The sequence below is a fragment of the Lacerta agilis genome, chromosome 7 (assembly GCF_009819535.1).
Source record: "Lacerta agilis isolate rLacAgi1 chromosome 7, rLacAgi1.pri, whole genome shotgun sequence".
In the NCBI taxonomy this organism is placed as follows: domain Eukaryota; kingdom Metazoa; phylum Chordata; class Lepidosauria; order Squamata; family Lacertidae; genus Lacerta; species Lacerta agilis.
In genome coordinates, this window is record NC_046318.1 from 79,091,947 (window position 1) to 79,110,984 (window position 19,038).

A 19,038-nucleotide genomic window follows, 5' to 3' on the forward strand; every position below is an offset into this window, starting at 1 on the left:
CAAATAAATAAATAAATAATAATAACAAATCCTTCCAGTAGCACCTTCGAGACCAACTAAGTTTGTTCTTGGTATGAGCTTTCGTGTGCATTCTTTGTCTGAAGAAGTGTGCATGCACACGAAAGCTCATACCAAGAACAAACTTAGTTGGTCTCTAAGGTGCTACTGGAAGAATTTATTATTTATTTATTTTGTTGTTTATTTGTTTGTTTGTTTGTTTGTTTGTTTGTTTGTTTGTTTACTTCTCCACTTCCTTGTTCTGTTGTTTTTGTAGTCATTCTTAATTTGTGCAGTTTGAACCGTCTTTATTCAATTGATCATTTGACAAATATTATTCCAGTAGTTACAATCTTCTAGATAGCCATTTTCAGATTTTCACCATTATGTCTTTCATAAAATATCCATGTACTCAATTAATGTCCGATATCTATACATTGTATTGCCTTGTTACCGGTATTTCCTTTATATTTTCCCAATAATAAACTCCGAGACCAGAGGGAAGAAACGGTGCAGGAGGATTGGAACAAATTCAAATACTATTTGAAACGACGTGAAAGGATAGACATTTGAAATAAAAATCAGAGGATATATAAGGCTACAGTAATGCCAGAAGTTAGATTAAAATAGGATATAAGAAGTAGTTAGAAATATGGTATGTTTATTTTTATTAGAATTAAGATTAGAGTTATGATTATTGGTTATAAAGATTAAGATTAGATGAGAAAGAGGATTTTATAATGTTATAAAGTTACTAAAGAAGATTAGAAATGAACGCAGAAGAGAGGATGTGAGGAGGTCCCCAAATAATGTTATGAATAAGATAAGGATAGTTAGATAAGTGTTTGTTTGTTATGATTTTTGTATTCTTGTAGTTTTGTAGTTTTGTTGTTGTTTTGTTGTATTTTGTATTTTATATTTTGTGTGTGTTTTATTGCTAAAATTTAATAAATTCATATATATGTGTGTGTGTGTGTGTGTGTATATATATTCCCAGTAAAAAGTATTATCGTTTTGTAGTTGTTATCACTTTTCTCCATTGTCTCTTACATGTAGTGTTGATGTACAGTCATGCCTCATGTTGTGTACGCTCTGTGTTGCATACATTCAGGATGCACGCATGCACAGAAGTGCTCAAATCGCGCGACTTCCGGTTTTTCGGTTTTTTTTTGTTTTGTTTTTTACGTGTGTTCGAGTTACACATGCCCGCGTTACACAAGGCGACCCAGAACGGACCGTGTGCATTACCCAGGGTTCCACTGTATTTTAATTGTATCTATCAACCATACATTGTATTTTTCTTTCATTGTTCATTCCCAATAAAGAATTTTAAAGTTTAGTTATGAGTTTCAAGTCAGCCTGCTGATATTCTCATATTCCATACATCTTATCCATATACATCAGAAATTTTCCCCATTCCCTTTCATATGTTTTGTTACCTTGCTGTCAAATTTTGATGTTAGAGCTGGGAAAGATAGAAGGAGTGGAAGAGGATTCTGATGAGGAGAAGCAAGTACAAGATCAGGAGTGTATAGCAGATGATATATAATTTATTTTGATATGCAATAAAATTGGACATTGAGAAAAACGATGTAAAATTGTTCCTATACGCTACTACAGGAGTAAGAATAATATTAGCTCAGGTTTTGAAACAACAACAAATTCCAACAATGGAGAAGAAGAAGAAGAAGAGTTTGGATTTGATATCCCGCTTTTCACTACCCGAAGGAGTCTCAAAGCGGCTAACATTCTCCTTTCCCTTCCTCCCCCACAACAAACACTCTGTGAGGTGAGTGGGGCTGAGAGACTTCAGAGAAGTGTGACTAGCCCAAGGTCACCCACTAGCTGCATGTGGAGGAGTGGAGACGCGAACCCAGTTCCCCAGATTATGAGTCTACCACTATCACTGGAGGAATGGCATCAGAAAATGGTGGAGTATACAGGAATAGCTAATTAAAAGTCCATGGAGTTTCCTTGGCAAAATACTGGAGTGGTTTGCCAGTTCCTTCTCCAGGTGGATCACATTTAGTCTAAACTCTGGGCTATGACCTGTCCATCTTGCGTGGCCCTGCATGGCGTAGCTCATAGTTTCTTGGAGTTATTCAAGCCCCTTCGCCATGACAAGGCAGTGATCCATGACCCATCAAACCGGTCGCACTCCCCTAAATCAACCTCTGACTGCAGGAAGATTTGTGTTGAGGATTTCATTCATAGCTTTGGCAGACATAGAACCTCATGCATTTTCGGTTCCTGCTGTTACTCACTGCTTGACGGACAGCTCCTGTCTGGTTCCTCTGCCTTCCCCCAACCCCCCCCCCCCCAGTCCTCCAGGGAAGCTTGCAGCCTCACCATGCCAGCTCTGAAACACCCCTAGCAACTCTCAGTACCCATAAAAAGCTATAGCTCCCAGAATTCTTTGGGGGAAGCCATGATTGTTCAGATGGGCATCACAGTTCTTTAACTGTGTGATGTGAATATGACCTAAGTCACGCTGGTCTGCTTATTTGAATCTCTGCGAGGATGTAGCAAATGGACCATATAACGAAGGATCATAGCTTGTCCTGTAATTCATGAGCCCTGTCAGTTCCTGACCTTTAACAAAGTCTAATCTGTTTGAACTAAAAACAAACATTCCACGCTACCAGGGCCTGCATGAATTGAAACCATCCTTTCCTCCCAATGGGCATTCACCCATGGGATGCTACTATTTTAAAGAAAGCAATTCCACAGTTACTTTGCTTAGGCACACAAACTTCTAACAACAACGACAACATGGGAGAGCTTGAAGCAAGCGGTGATTCCCCAATCTATTGTCTTCTGCAGTTACCACGGCTGGGAAATGAAGTGGAACCTAGTCACCCAAAGGGGCTCAACACACAACAGAGGGCCCCCCTCCCCCAAAAAAACCAACAACCATGGAAGTTGAGGGAGTGTCACTTGTAAGAGCACCTGTGTGAATTGACCTATGAAACAGAATGCATATCAGTAGTGTGCATTGCCAGATGGCTGGTGAGGGTATAGCTTGCTATTCTGGTCCCAGATAGAGTTGCAGATTGGGGCTCCCCCCCCCCAATTTATATCTGACTGCATCCCATTCCAGTAACCTTGAAAAATGAACTTGGGTTTATGAAAGTAACAGTGATAAGTGGCTACATTTATATTACCGACTTCCGTGCGAGGAAATTAATAGGGATATCTTACTTTCCCATCGTCCGTAATGGAATAGTGTTAGAGAGGCAGTTAGCTATCGCTCTTCCCAATGGGCTAATTGGAAATGTCAAAAGGCGAGGCTGAGTTGAAGGATTGATTATAGAGCCATGGAACTTTTCGGCAGGAGTTATACTTTGGGAAGAAAAGGATGAAGAGCAGAGTCTCTAATCACCAATGACAGGAAGCCGCAGACATGCCTTAACATGCCAATCTTAAAAACTCAGAGTAAGTTTAGAGTAAAATACAGCCCAGGAAACTAAGTGAAGTCCATCGGCAAAAATATTAGGAGCCAACTCCTAGGGGCGGAAGTCCCTTTGCCTCCCCCAATAGAATATAGAAGAGGGTCGGGGGTCCCCAAAGCATTGGCATCTTGGGGTCTTGGTGGACCACAGGTTTAACATGAATCAACAGTGTCATGCAGCAGCAAAAAAAGAAAAAGAAGAAAAAAGGTTATGCTCTTCTAGGCTGCATTAACAGAAGTATACCGTCCAGATCAAGGGAAGTAATAGTAACACTCTGTTCTGACTTGGTCAGACTACACCTGGAATACTGTGTCCAATTCTGGGAACCACAATTTAAGAAGGATGCTGAAAAGCTGGAACATGTGCAGTGGAGGACAACCAAGATGATCAAGGGTATGGAAACCAGGCCGTATGAGGAATGGTTGGAGGAGCTGGGCTTGTTTAGCCTGGACAAGAGGAGACTGACAGGAGATATGATAACCCTCTTCAAATATCTCAAGGGCTGTCACATGGAAGAGCGAGCAAGCTTGCTTTCTCCTGTTCTAGAGGGCAGGCTTTGAACCAATGGCTTCAAGAAATGAGATTCTGACTAAACACCAGGAATAACTTTCTGACAGTAAGAGCTGTTTGACAGTGGAACGGACTCCCTCAGGAGGTTGTGGACTCTCCTTCCTTGGAGGCTTTTAAGCAGAGGTTGGGTGGTCATCTGGCTTGGATGCTTTAGTTGCATTTCCTGCATTGTAGGGGGTTGAACTAGTCACCCTTGGAGTGCATTCCAGCTCTACAATTCTATGAAGCTCTTTAATCCAGTGGTTCCCCAGAAGCTCCCAGAGGGCATTCAGCACCACTGGGATGGCATAAGAACATAAGACTAGCCCAGCTGGATCAGGTCAGTGGCCCATCTAGTCCAGCAGTGGCCAACCACATGCCCGTCAGAAGCCTACAAGCACGAGCTGAGCTCAATAGCATTCTCCCCTCCTGTGGTATCTAGCGGCTGGTGTTCATCTGACAGGCTTGCCAATGGGAAGGTTGGTGGTTCAATAGTGGAGGGCGAACATAGCCAATGAGGTTAATACCCACTGATACCCCATGAACTTATCTTTTAAATCCACTCAAGGTGCTGGCTGTCACTGCCAGTTGCGGGAGTGAACTCCATAGTTTAACCTAATGTGTTTGGATGCTAAGCTAAGCTGGGGCAATGACGTGGAAGCAAGAAACAGCTCCTGGTAGGGACCTCACAGGCTGAATGGAAATATAGGGCTGGGCTAGCAGAAGGGGAAAGCTAGCTGTGGGATATCAGCCTGTGAAATGATGGGCTGGGGGGTTGAGTTGGGAGTGTGTGGCCTTTGAAGAGTGACTTAGTTTCTACCCAGCCACTTGGTGTTTCTGTGCACTGAAAGTAAACATGGGATTGTTTCAAGACTGGGGTGGGGTGGGGTGGGGGGTGTTCTTTGCCAAACATTGACCTGCATGGTGTGTGTCCCTAAGTGCCATGCTGGAGCCCCTTGTTACCAGCCCACCACCACAATGAATGCCTGCGTGTCAATGCCACCCTCGTGCCTTTCGTTCTCTGCCCATGTAAGTGCCTTGGCCAAATAGAGTTGCTGAATCTCCGAAAACACAAATCAAAAAAATACAAAACTATGTGAAAACAGTGTGGAAAGTTGTGTTTGTGGAAAGTTGTGTTTGTGTGTGCATTAAGGCAGGAATCACATTAAACATGTGCCATTCTAATGGTCATCCATCGAGTCTGAAGAGATCATCATTGAATCCTTCTTCCAAACCAACCTTAATCAAAATGAATGAAATTCTACACTCAAGTGTATATGCTATCATTTGCTTCCCAAAGGGATGTGCCTGTAGATACATTTCCTAATTCTTAAGCCCCTAGTTAGTTTGCATTAAACAGTTTGTACACCCAGCAGCTGATCATTCTTTTCTTGACAGAAAGCGAATTGGAGAGCCCGAATCAGATAGAAGGTCTGTTTGGGATAAATGTTGGCGCCAGCAGAACTACAGCAATCCATATCCAAAATGGGACCTGCCAGATTCACGTATTTGTGCCTTTTAAAACATTAACCTGTAAAATCCTGGATATCATTCACGCAGGTTCATTACAGCATTAAAATAATAATAATCATATGGCATTCAATGGAAAATTAAAAAAGGTTTGTCCTCTCTCTTGTTACTTCAAAAGGGCAGTAAATTCACTTCCAGTTGATGGAGGCAGAAATTGCTTCCTCGAGCGTTATCAGAACTAATGACAGCAATTTGATACAATCCCGAGTCTTGATTCTTTCCTGCTCCACTGAGCAATGAGCAGCGCAAACTTGTTGGAACAGCATCGAAGGGCTCATCAAACACATCTTTCGCAGAACGAAGAAAAATGGTGCTCCTTCAGTAAGTCATATTTAAAACAGCAGCGAAACCAAATCAAATGAAACTGAATTTGTCATTCCCGTTGTATTTTACTTTTTGTGGGTGGGAGCAATCCAGACAGTTTTCCATGGCGGTATGCATAAGGCTGCCACAATAATTTCACTTTTTGGAAGTAAATGCCATTGAAATCAGCGGGACACAAAAATGGCATGATGAAGTGGTTCCCCAACAAAGAAAAATGGCAGCCGAAATTGATAGAATATGTAGAAATGGCAAGTTTGGAGCGTAAAATCAGAGATCAGGAAGAGACTGGTTTTAAAGAAGATTGGAAAATATTTTCAGAATACTTAAAAACTCAGTGTGAAAATGTTAAAACGCAATTAGGATTTGAATAAGAACAGGAGTGGGGGGGTGAACTTTTTTGTTTTTCCTGTGAGGTAAGATGAAGGTGTAGCCTAGAGCAACTATGATATGCAGCATAAATTGAAATTTTGAGGGAACCATGGATGGAGGGAGGGAGGGAGGGGGAATCGTAGGTGGAATGACTGACTGCTAAATTTGAAATGTTGTTGAATTGTTTATTTGTTTAAAAAACAAAAGAGTTCTCTGGGAAGGGAAGGGGATTGTTAAACCACTCTGCGAATTGTAGCTCTATGAGCTCTTAGCACCCTTAACAAACTGCAGTTCTTGGGATTCTTTGGGGAAAGCCATGACTATTTAAAAGAGGTATAATAGTGCTTTAAATGTATGGTGCAGGTGTTATTTAATAGGTCTTGATGGTAGGCTGATAGGCACGGCCTTTGATTCTGATCTCAAGATTCAGACAGGTTTCTATAGGCGTGAGCTTGTCCTAAACCATTTAGGTCTTTCAAAGTCATTACCAGAATTTTTAACCGGGCACGGAAATGAATCGGTAACCACACTGCCGTCCCAGCTGTGTAGACTCTTATACACTTTGAGGTTTTGCAGAACTATTCTAGACTCAACTTCAGATTTCTCCGTTACAGTGTGGCTCTTTGAGTTCACCCTCCTGAGTTTCTGGCTCCATCCCTCAAGCCAGGATGAACTCACCTCATCCGAAGCCATTTCTCTCTCCTTTCTTTTCTCACCTTGATAGATAGATTTATTGTTATGGTTCTCAACCAGCACGCACATATCCTTTTCTCACCTGTTTGTTCAACGATGGTCGCCAGCAATCGATGTGGGATCCTGGGTGGGACTTTCAGACTTGCGTGCACCAAGTAATACCTATAGGGAGAGGTTTTTTGGAGGAAAAAAAAGAAAACTATTATAGACGGAACTGCAGCCTTCCTTCAAAAAAGCAAATATTTTGCTTGCTTATTTATGTATTTACTTACTGCTATACTGCCCAGTAACCAAATTGTACAACAAAGGTGAAAACCATAAAGCAGAACAATAGCTAAAATCTATAATGCTTTATTTGTTTATTATTGTACATTGGACTTGTTTTAATATGGCCCACTCATCACCAAATGGTTTCAGGGTGGGTTGCAAAAATATCACAGAATAAGTACACCGTACAATTACAACCATAAAACAAAACCACAAGAAACCTTTCCAGAATCACAGAACAGCAGCACAGGATAGCTGTGCATGCATGGAAAGCCAGGTGGGCAGATAATGTCCACTCAACCAAAGGACAGGGGAAAGAGGTGCATCTGGACCCGTTGTTGAAAAGCATAAAGTGATGATACAAAGCAAAGATCGTAGGGAACAAACACAGGTAGAAGGTAAAAGTAAAGGAGCCCTGGATGGCTAAGTCCAGGCAAAGGTGACTATGGGGGTACGGTGCTCATCTCGCCTTCAGGCCAAGGGAGCCGATGTTTGTCCACAGAGAGCTTTCCGTGTCATGTGGCCAGCATTGACTAAACTACTTCTGGTGTAACAGAACACCGTGATGGAAGCCAGAGTGCACAAAAATGGAGATTATCTCCCCGCCACAGCGGTACCTATTTATCTACTTGCACTGGTGTCCTTTTGAACTGCTAGGTTGGCAGGAGCTGGGACAGAGCAATGGGAGCTCACTCCGTCGCGGGGATGTGAACCGCCGACGTTCTGATCGGCAAGCCCAAGAGTAAGAACATTGGCCCATCTAGAGCAATGTTATCTACACTGGCTGGCAGTGGCTCTCCAAGCAGGGGACCTCCTCCGCAGCCCTACCTAGAGATGCTGGGCTTTGAACATAAAACTTCTGCATGCAAAGCAATTGTTCTCCTACTGAGCTGGGACCCTTCCTTAATATCCAAGGGAAGAGTTTGGATAGGATTAACAAAATTCCACTGGAGTGCTTTTACACAGCCATCATACTTCTTCTTCTTCTTCGTCTTCTTCTTCTTCTTCTTCTTCTTTGCAGAGAGGCTAAGATGGTAATAATATGAAAGAGAACATTTCTGTGAAATAGAATAGACTGCATTGTCTGCTCACATTGTAAGATCAACTATACCTGTTTCATCCAGGAATTTAAAGGTCAGAGAGGATGGCAGAGCTATTCCACTCCCAATGATTTCCATTTTTTTTTTACTTCATTCCAGGAGGTCAGAAGTCTTCCTTTAATATGGTAGAGGTGTACACACAGAATATCAATATACCAATCACTGGGTATATTCACAGCCCTAACAGATTTCTCCAGTACAAACAAGGTATTCATGTTACTGAAAAGATGCAAACAGCAAAGTTCTCTCATGCTTTTGATGACTGTGGAGAACTGGGGTGACTTATGTTGCTGGACTCCCATCAGGTCCAGCCCATAGGGCCAGTGGTGCCAATAGGGCCAGTGGTGGAGCATGATGGAAAATGCACTCCAGCATACCTGACACAGGAACCACATTGGCTACCTTTGATGTATCAGAAGGCTTTCCATTCTGTTGGGTTAGGAAGCCACAGCGGCCAACATTCCCTTTTATGCCCAATGTTTAGAGCAGTGTTTTTCAACCACTGTTCCGCGGCACACTAGTGTGCCGCGAGATGTTGCCTGGTGTGCCGTGGGAAAAATTGAAAAATTACTTTATATATAGTCAATATAGGCATAGAGTTAAATTTTTTAACATTTTATAATGGTGGTGTGCCTCGTGATTTTTTTCATGAAACAAGTGTGCCTTTGCCCAAAAAAGGTTGAAAAACACTGGTTTAGAGGTACAGTTTTGCATCCAGCAGCCCTGCTTAAATTTAAAAAAATAATATAAATAAGAATGTAAGAGTTCTGGTGGATCAAGCCAAAAACTCATTCTAGTCCAGTATCCTGTTCTAACAGAGGCCAACTAGATGCCTATCTGAAGTTCACAAAGAGGAAATGAGCACAACAACTTTCTTTCTCCCCACTTGTCATTTCTATCAACTGGCATTCAGAGGCAGACAGCCTCCAAATTATAGAATTACCTACAGGGTCAGGGCATCACTTTGCTGCTGTCATCCTAAGAGTCATAATTTCCAACCTTGAACAATGCAAGAGTGAACAAGATTGCATTTTGTAAGAATGGACTGTGAGACTTTGAGCTCCAGTTTCACTCCTTGTTGTTGTTGTTCAGTCGTTCAGTCATGTCCGACTCTCCGTGACCCCATGGACCAGAGTATGCCAGGTACGCCTATCCTTCACTGCCTCTCGCAGTTTGGCCAAACTCATGTTAGTAGCTTCGAGAACACTGTCCAACCATCTCATCCTTTGTCGTCCCCTTCTCCTTGTACCCTCCATCTTTCCCAAAGTTTCAGTCCTACAAATAAGCAAATCACAAGCTCCAGAATTGCCAAGCAATCAGATTTCAGTTTCCAACACCAGTTGTGAAGATCTGTGAAACACTGTAGGCTGTGGTTTGGCTCATTGGTTGGAACCAGCTAGAACTCAAAGCTCTGCAGATGAAACTCCCAGGTTGGCCAACAATTTTAATCCTAGATACGTTTATGCTAACCAACAAGACTTCCATTTGCAACAGTGATTGGCTAGTCCCAGAGTATCACGTAAAAGCCATCTGCCCTATTTCCTCAAGAGAAAATGTACATAAGATGCAATTGTTGTTCTTCTAGCATCTCATTCTGTATCCTGTGACATCAGTCCCTATGGCCTACGGCAGTGATGGGCAAGATCATGCCTTCCCATTGCTAGTGGACCACAACTCCCATCATCCTCTGTCCCTTGGCCATGCTGGGAATGACAGGATATGGAGTTTGACTTCATGAGGACCATAGGTTCCCCATCCCTTCCTTACATGAAGAAAGGATAGAACTGGACGGTGCTTTTTCTATTAAAAAAAATGTTTAGGGGTACTCCCATTTTCCTACTCATACTGAAATACTGCCCCTCAATGAGGCCAAACTTAGACTCACAAAATGTTCAGGAGTATGTGTACCCCTGTGTGCCCTCCCCGAAAAAAGCACTAGAACTGGGACAGCTTTGTGGGAGGGGGTTAACTTGAGAGGAACACCAAATAAACGTGGAAGAAAAACACCCGTCACAGACATACGGTGTAGCAAAGTGGTTAAAGGCATATCTGAGTCACAGCAGATCTCAGTAATGATAATACAAGCTGAAATATACTCGGAGTCAAGTGTGAATTTCATGCTCTTTATTCAGCTCATAGTAGTGAAGAATGTAGTTCCCCCAAAACGTTTGCTTAATATACACTATTTACACCATGGGCCCCACGTGATTGGCTAATTCCGGGATACTCCTGTATGCCAATCGGAGTGCGGATTCACTTCCACCTGGAGCTGGATTGGGTGGCTCCTGCGGACCAATCAGACTGCTGCAATCTCAATCCTATTGTTCTGGGACCAGTGAGACTGCTGCAATCTCAATCCTATTGTTCTAGGACCAATCAGACTGCTGCATTTTGGATCCTATTCAACTCAGTACATAACACAAGCCTAAGTTACAGGAGGATTGTTTTATTTTTATTTTTTGGTATTAATATTTCATTGAGAAGTTTCAATTATAAAGAAATAAAGTGGTACAAAGAAAAAGAAAAGAAGAAAATAAAAATTAAAAAAGGCACAACAATGTGTAGAGAGAGAAATGTGAATACCAGTATATACGAAAAATATTCTAACTTATACATTCTTTTGATATTATTATCCAAATGCATATGTAAATATTAGTAGCCTACTCCATTTCGCATAAACTCATTCCAAATCTTGTCATATTTATCCGAACAAAGTCTACGTTTGTAAGCAGTCCGTTCGTAAGTTGGAAGTGTTATCATATTGTCGAACCACTTATTAAAGGGGATCTTATCTTTATTCTTCCAGTTCATCAATATGAGTCTCTTGGCTACCACTAGAGCGCGTGGAATCCATTTTCATTGTCCCGCTGTTGACTTCCATACAATAGGTATATAGTTGTAAAGAATGTTCTCATCCTATCTTACAGTGCTGCTGAAATGATAAAATAAATACTATATGCCAAGTTCCTCGAGCACTTCAGGAACTTAGCAACCTCATAGTCATCTTTGGGGATCGCACACCCAGAGATCTGTTCCGCGTTAAGATCAGACAGCCGATAGGCAAATGGAAACCAGACATCTAAGCAGACATCTAAGCAGCTGGCCCACATAGTATTTACTGAATGAAGAGCTAGGACACTTCGCGATGCTGTCATATCTGTGGCTCCCAGTGTTAAATAGTCTGGCGTTAGAAACAGAAAAGCAAAAGCAGCAATTTGCCTTGACACAGAAGAATTTATCATCCAGCGGGACGCCTTGAGAAACACAGTTGTGATCACAGTGTGTCATCACCCGGACAGATTGCTACTCCACTACTGTGACAGCAAGCGTTGCCACTTGCCAGTGACAGATTACTCCAGTGCAGATCCATGATTCCCAAGCGTGCAGGAGAGTAGCTTGCTCAGAGAGGGGCCAAGTGTCGGGGTGATGGAGCTGAGGATACATGCTTAGTTTTTGTGCATTAATTTGCACCACAATGAATACCTCCTCCCTTATAATGCATAGGTGTTACTCAAGTCAACTAATGACGTTTAAAAGAAACGATTCCCCAAACAAACAAAATACAATAAAAAAAATACAGACCAGTGTGTATGGCGATCAGATAGTGTTAACTGAAAATAGGTGTGGGGAATGTTTTTTTGGACTGAGGGCCACATTCCATTCTGGGCAGCCTTTTGGGGGCCATGTGCCACTGATGGGGGCTGGCAGAGATAAATATGGGCAGAACAACAAATGCAATTTTTAGCTTTGTGCATGTCAGGGGCGAGCCACCAGTAAACTACACTGTGCAATTTAGGATCTTAACCCTTTATTAGCAAGAATACAATGTGGTGTGTCAGGCCTGGTGAGCATCGCAGCTCATCCCTGATAGTTCTTGCCCTATGGCTCAGTTGCCAAGACTGAAAGTCCCCGTCTCCCCATGGATTCCCTCCTGTCCAGTGTTTTTTCCAAGTAATCTGAGACTGTGTTGGTGTTAATCCTAACTCTCCTCTGCCAATTGTTTAAATGTGATGAGGTCCCATTTAAACTTAAGACCTAGGCCAAATGACACTCCTAAGCCCTCCCTCTTGTTTGCCCTGGTCAGTGTTGGGCTGTTGCCCATTGGGATTGGTAGGGTGGGAGGCCAACAGTAGGTGGTGCCAGAGTCAATGACAGCCAAGCTAATTCTAGTTTTGCCCCTCCTCTCCTGCTGAGTTCTAAAAAGGCAACTCTTGGGATGGAAGAGGAGGAGGAAGCAGCTGCCAGGCAGTGCCATCCCCTGGACTGGTAGAAACAAGAAGGCAGGAAGGTGAGAGCTGGCCAGTGGCAGACTGAGGCTGGTGGGGCAGGTCCCCATTTGCCCTAATGACTATAGAATGCCACTGGTTGTGGCAAATCCAAGCCAGAGCTTGGTACTCTTTGAATAAATGAATGGAATCTTGCGACTCTCAACACACTGGATTTTATTTTCTTTGCGTGTTGAGGTCCCCAAGCCACCCCCCAAAAATTCACACTAGAGACATAATTTTTGTTTGGGTTTTTGGCAATAATTTAGGCCACAAATTTATTAAAATACAAATTATGTGAGCGGTTGTGTAGGCATTGGTTCAGACTAGCTGTCCACCAGGACAGAGCTGCCTTTCGGTCAGCGTCAGGAGAATGCCACCTGGGGAGAGTTAAGGAGGCTGGGAGCAGAGCCCTCCCTCTCCCCAGAGGTCCCAGGGGCTCTTGCGTGGCCCTGTCCCCCTACCGGGGGTTCGGACAAAAGCATGTCGAGCCCCTGGATTCCTTTAACGGAATTCCCTGCACACCATCATCATTCTGGAGGTGGGCACCACCCTTCCAGTAACCAACACAATTGTTGTTGTTGTTAAGTCATTCAGTCATGTCCGACTCTTCGTGACCCCATGGACCAGAGCATGCCAGGCATGCCTATCCTTCACTGCCTCTCGCAGTTTGGCCAAACTCATGTTAGTAGCTTCGAGAACACTGTCCAACCATCTCATCCTCTGTCGTCCCCTTCTCCAATGCCTAACCGCCAACCTTACAAGTTGTGACGAGTTGCTACTGCAGTAGGCAAAAACCAAACGGCAACAGCCAATCAGCCAAATGGACAAAATTCCTACTGGGCCCCTGCCCCAAGAGCAGACGACCCCATGACAGGCAGTTGCAAGGTCAAATGCAGAGGCCTAAAATAAAGGGAGGAAGGGTGGGTGATCCGAAGCACGCAGCCAAGAGGAGGATCTCCCTGCATGCAGGGCAATATAAAGGACGCTGGGCTGTCCATCACAACATTGCTACATTCAATTCTCCCCAGCAACTCGCAGGGACCTATAAGAGCTGTGGCAAGCTAACCAAACCCGCCCAGCTACCAGGGAGGTGTCTTGCTAGCCCCCACCGCAACGCGTGCTCTCCCAAGTGAGAACCCGATTTGCAAGATCTTAAGTTTGTGGCACAATCTTTGGCCAAATACTCATTTTTACTACAGCAAAGATAGGTAGTTTGTACTTCAGAAGCTACTGAAGAAGAAGAAGAAGAAGAAGAAGAAGAAGAAGAAGAAGAAGAAGAAGAGAAGAGTTTGGATTTGATATCCTGCTTTTCACTACCCGAAGGAGTCTCAAAGCAGCTAACATTCTCCTTTCCCTTCCTCCCCCACAACAAACACTCTGTGTGTGAGGTGAGTGGGGCTGAGAGACTTCCGAGAAGTGTGACTAGCCCAAGGTCACCCAGCAGCTGCATGTGGAAGAGCGGAGACGCGAACCCGGTTCCCCAGATAACGAGTCTACAGCTCTTAACCACTACACCACACTGGCTCTCTAGGCCTTAGGCTCCTTGCACAGGGCTCCATCCTGCAGCATCAGCCTGTGCCTTCTGGAAAAGGCTCTGGGGAATAAAATGCACAATCCACCGGCTTAACCTCTAAGCCCCTGCCTGGTCCAAATAAGCTTTAAAATAGGAGGCTAAGCCTCTAAAAATTGGATGTGGGTAAACCACAGATTGGATCTTCTCCTATACTGTATATGATTATTTTTAGCTTCGAGATCAAATGGTAGTTTGCTTTTAGGAGCATGCACTCACAGGCACCAGGGGAGAAGAAGAAGAGAAACGAAAGCCCGAACCCTTTTATACCCCGCAGTTCTCTGACAGCCACATGAACAGGATCTCTTGAAAGTGCCTTTCATGCTCACCTCAGGGGCTGGTGCCCTTCTTGGCACAACACAGTAGTGAGGCTTGCCTTTCATTTGCTCCCGCGTTGGCATTTTTACAGTAACCTGCCCTTTGCTTCCCCTTCGGGATGCTGGACAAAGAGAGGAGAGGCGGATTTGTGTTTTTAAAAAAAATAAAAATAAAAAATAAATATATTCGGAGACTGAATGGAAACATAATAGGAAAGGGAGCAAGCAAGATTCCTATTCAAACAAAATAGGAAAGGGAGCAAGCAAGCAGGGATATAAAAGAAAGAAGAAAGGGCATTGCCACCCGGGAACGGACAAGAGCCAGACATGAATGCCTTGGTCGCAGGGGATGGGGTGAGCAGGAAGAGAGACTCCTTTTGTTTTCTCCAAACAAAGCTTCCCTGTGTTCCCAAATATCTTCAGGGCCAGCCCTAATAATAGGCAAACAGAGGTGGCTGCCTCAGGCGGCAGATGCAGGGGGGTGGGAAGAGGCAGAGATATGCCTCTGAATACCAGTCGCTGGGAAATCTCAAATGAGGAGAGTGCCATAGCGCTCAGGTCTCGTTGGCCTCTGGGCTCCTTTGGGAAGAAGGGCTGGGTAGGAATTTAATAAATCTGTTTGGTCACTGTGATGCATACAGAGACCTTCAAGCCAGGCTATCCTAATCTCGTACCATGAGCGGTTATCTTTGTCTTGCAAAAACATACTCCAAAGTCGAAACAAAATAAAAAAATAAAAATAAAATCCTTCCAGCAGCACTTTAGAGACCAACTAAGTTTGTTCTTGGTATATAAGGAAAGGAATGCAAAGGGATCATGTGCAGCGAGGCACTGCTTAGAGAGAGTTCTTTGTGCACTTGCTTAATGTATATGCAATTAAGGAAAGACCATAAATGATATGCTAATAGGGCAATGTAGCCTAGGGTGTTTGTCCATGGAGTTTTCTTGAGAGTCCCATGGACTGCAAGAAGATCAAACCTATCCATTCTTAAGGAAATCAGCCCCAAGTGCTCACTGGAAGGACAGATCCTGAAGCTGAGGCTCCAATACTTTGGCCACCTCATGAGAAGAGAAGACTTCCTGGAAAAGACCCTGATGTTGGGAAAGATAGAGGGCACAAGGAGAAGGGGACGACAGAGGATGAGATGGTTGGACATTGTTCTCGAAGTTACCAACATGAGTCTGACCAAACTGCGGGAGGCAGTGGAAGACAGGGGTGCCTGGCGTGCTCTGGTCCAGGGAGTCACAAAGAGTCAGACACAACTAAATGACTAAACAACAACAACAACAACAACAACAACAACAACAACAACAACAGCCTAGGGTAGGAGGGATTTTGCCACAGTCTATGCATATGTAGTGCCTTAAGAGAGGAGAAGGAGAAGGGGACAACAGAGGATGAGATGGTTGGACAGTGTTCTCCAAGTGACTGGCATGAGTTTGGCCAAACTGCGGGAGGCAGTGGAGGATAGGGGTGCCTGGCGGGCTCTGGTCCATGGGGTCACAAAGAGTCGGACATGACTGAATGACTGAACAACAACAAGAGATAACAGAAATGTGTATTGAGGAGCCCCACCCTTTTCTCAGGGCTCGGACTTTGGAACTGATTCCTCCAAGTCAGCTCACTGGCTAGCCAAGCAACAAAACTTTCGTTATTCCTCATTTGCCGCGTGGAGTTTTCCTTCAGCCCAGATGCTGCTGTTTTTCAACAACTGTGAGGATAGGATGCTGGACTAAATGGGTCTTTGGCCTGATCCAGTAGCAATCTCATTATGTTCTCATGATGTTGAACTGTATGAACTGACGTGAACCCTGAGACCACCATTTGATGCCATTCTTGGTGTGCTCTTTCCGCGAGAGGCCCAGAAGGCAGCTACATGAGGAAAGGCCTTTTCTGCAGTGGTTTCCTGTCAGTAGAATGCTCCCTGTCAGGAGGCTCTGCTACTGCTTTCATTACCTATCTTTTGGCACCAGGCAAACAAACAAACAAACAAACACATTCTCTATAACCAGGCCTTGAACTAATTAAATAGTCTACAGCCTTTTAAATGTGTCTGAGGAAGGGGGTTTGTTGGTTCGTTTTTGTTTGATTGTATATTTTGTCTTCTCAGTTTGTGTTTTTATGTTGTGGACCACCGTGCGATCTCTGGATGAAGGGCAGTATTATATATATTCAATAAATAACAATAAACAACTCTCAAACGAGTTAGAAGCTCTGAGCAAAAGACTCGGTTAATTTTGGGGAATATATAGGGGATTCTGTTCTCAGCATAAGAATTCAACAATACTGGTGAGGTCTAGAGCTCAGTTATATTTCTCATTAAAAGCCCAATTGCTGTTTGAAATCTTAAGGGGATTGTTGGAATTCACCCAAGTTTACCTGTTGTTCTGACCAGAATGCTGGCAATTGTGCAAGCCAAGGCTATTTTCCCCCCTTCCACCCAAGCAGAGTAAACACTCCAAAAGTACATTTAGTGCCGGCAAGAAATGCCAGACTGACAGCCGAGGAGAGTGACGACGTCTGTTGCACCATGTGATAAATGCCTCTCTGAGATAGGCGTTCCAATGTTCCTTTGCCAACATGACTCAGTTGTGATTTACAGAAAGCCTTTCTGTGATGGATTAAGGGAGGTGGCCCTCCGTGAGGTTTGCTTCAAGAACTTTGCTCCTATTCCAAACTGCACAGCAAACTTCAGTGGATGCTCCATGCACTGGGATGCCCCAAGATGGGTTCTAAATTAGTCCTTGTGGTGCACAGAATAGGGATGAGGGGGGGAAGAGAGATAATTTGATTCATTTTGCTTTTAAAGGTGAACTTACCTAATTCACAAGCAAATTGAAAAACAAGCCATCCTTCACAATTGGCATGTTTCTGGATTTTGCAATGCAGTTCCCCAGCTAAAAATGCATATACTAAGGTACAGTTTGCATATATATGCATATATCAGTGAAAATATGACAGAAAATGATTTTATTAGGGAAATTGTTTTGCAAAAAGTGTGTACGATAGGCAAAATTGTGAATAAGAATGTGCATGCTAGGAGAAATTTGTGGACAAAAATGCTGACAAATTCTCATGAGTACTTTCTTTATTAATTGCAAAGTAATGTGGAGAACTCAACTTAAGAATGGAAAAATGAGGAAATGAGAGAAACAAATACTGAAAGATCTGTCCATCCCCAGCATGGAACAACACCCACATCTAAGCATGTCAATGCTCAGATGTGGGGGAATACACTTCCAAAAATCAATTTATCTTTTTCCAAAAGCAGCATAAATTGAAAACAAGACAAGGAGAGATGCTGTAAAGGAGAAATATGATTGAATAAAACAGGTGAATATCATATAATGCGGCAAACAGCGTTGTTGAGACTGTGTCTCCAGGGACTTCAGTTCTCCCAAGTTGCCAGATTATGGTACCATTTAGCAATTATTATATAATTGCTCCTCTGGAGGGAAGAGCAGAGGATTCCTTGCATCCACTGTGAGCTGGTAAGAGTTAGACTCTGCTGCACTGTAAAGCAGCAAATGGGAATCTGCCACCCTCCAGATGTTGTTGAATTCCAACTCCCATCATCTTTAAGTGCAGATGTTAAGAAGGCATCATTCCCCATTCCACCGCTTCCGTTCCACTGCAATTCCACCCCCAAAGTAAGTTATTTATCTCCCTGCCTGCTGCGGTGAAATTAAGTTATGCAAATTACATTATCATTATGTTGTCCCACCCCACTGATTTAAAGGCAAATGAAACACACCACCATTTGGGGGGGGGATTATCAATTACATATCATTTTCAGATTGAAAGAATCAATAGTGATTATTATTCATATCTGCTGCATTGATTGCTGTTGCAGACATCAATTCTTGCTTCCATTTCTGTTTCTCTGGCATTCCTAATCCCAGCCACCATGACCAATGGCGAGGGATGGTGGCAGGAGTCGACGAAGAATATTTGGAGGACCCACAGATTTCCTATCCATCCTCTACAGTGTAGATAAGCTTTCTTATACAATGTTGACATTATTAGTGTCAGATGCATGATCTCCGTCTGCTATCTCAAATTGTGTTTTTCCCCCTTGATCCTCAGTTGCTATTCTTGGCTGGGGAGGAGGTGGGGCTATGCTTGGCTTGGCGGCTCATCAAGAGTTGTACACCATTTCACAGCAACTCATTTTTTTTTCAAAGTTTTTATTGCTTTTATTAATTACATCAACGAATTCACATAAAATTAAACATAATTCCATGACTTATTGCAAACAATTATGTATTCAAATATTTTCTTTATGTATCCCTATACTCTGCCGAGTATTGTGACTTCCCTCCCTTCCATCCCTGGTTTTCAGTCTTCTCCTCATTCTCTCGCTTTAATTATTGTTCATTCCCCATATGTACATTCTTAATTTGTTCTTATCTACATCTGTTATCGAATATTTTCACATTGCAAGTATTTTGTTAAATCCTGTTGGTGTTATCGTTTTATTACCAGACTTTTTAAAATACTCAATAAATTTACTCCAATCTGTTGTGACCTTTTGGTCTCTCTGGTTTCTTATCCTTCCTGTTAGTCTAGCTAATTCCAAGTATTCTAATAATTTGTTTCGC

At 43.2% G+C, this 19,038-nt stretch overlaps 1 protein-coding gene across 2 annotated transcripts in view; it reads right to left on the minus strand.

Moving 5' to 3' along the window:
* FAM135B (family with sequence similarity 135 member B) overlaps positions 1-19,038 on the minus strand; it is a 159,962-nt gene that overhangs the window by 76,883 nt on the left and 64,041 nt on the right. For both annotated transcript variants that reach the window (XM_033155893.1, XM_033155894.1), the window contains exon 3: positions 6,997-7,076. In XM_033155893.1, the coding sequence (XP_033011784.1) occupies positions 6,997-7,076 (80 nt within the window). The remainder of the gene's footprint in view (positions 1-6,996; positions 7,077-19,038) is intronic.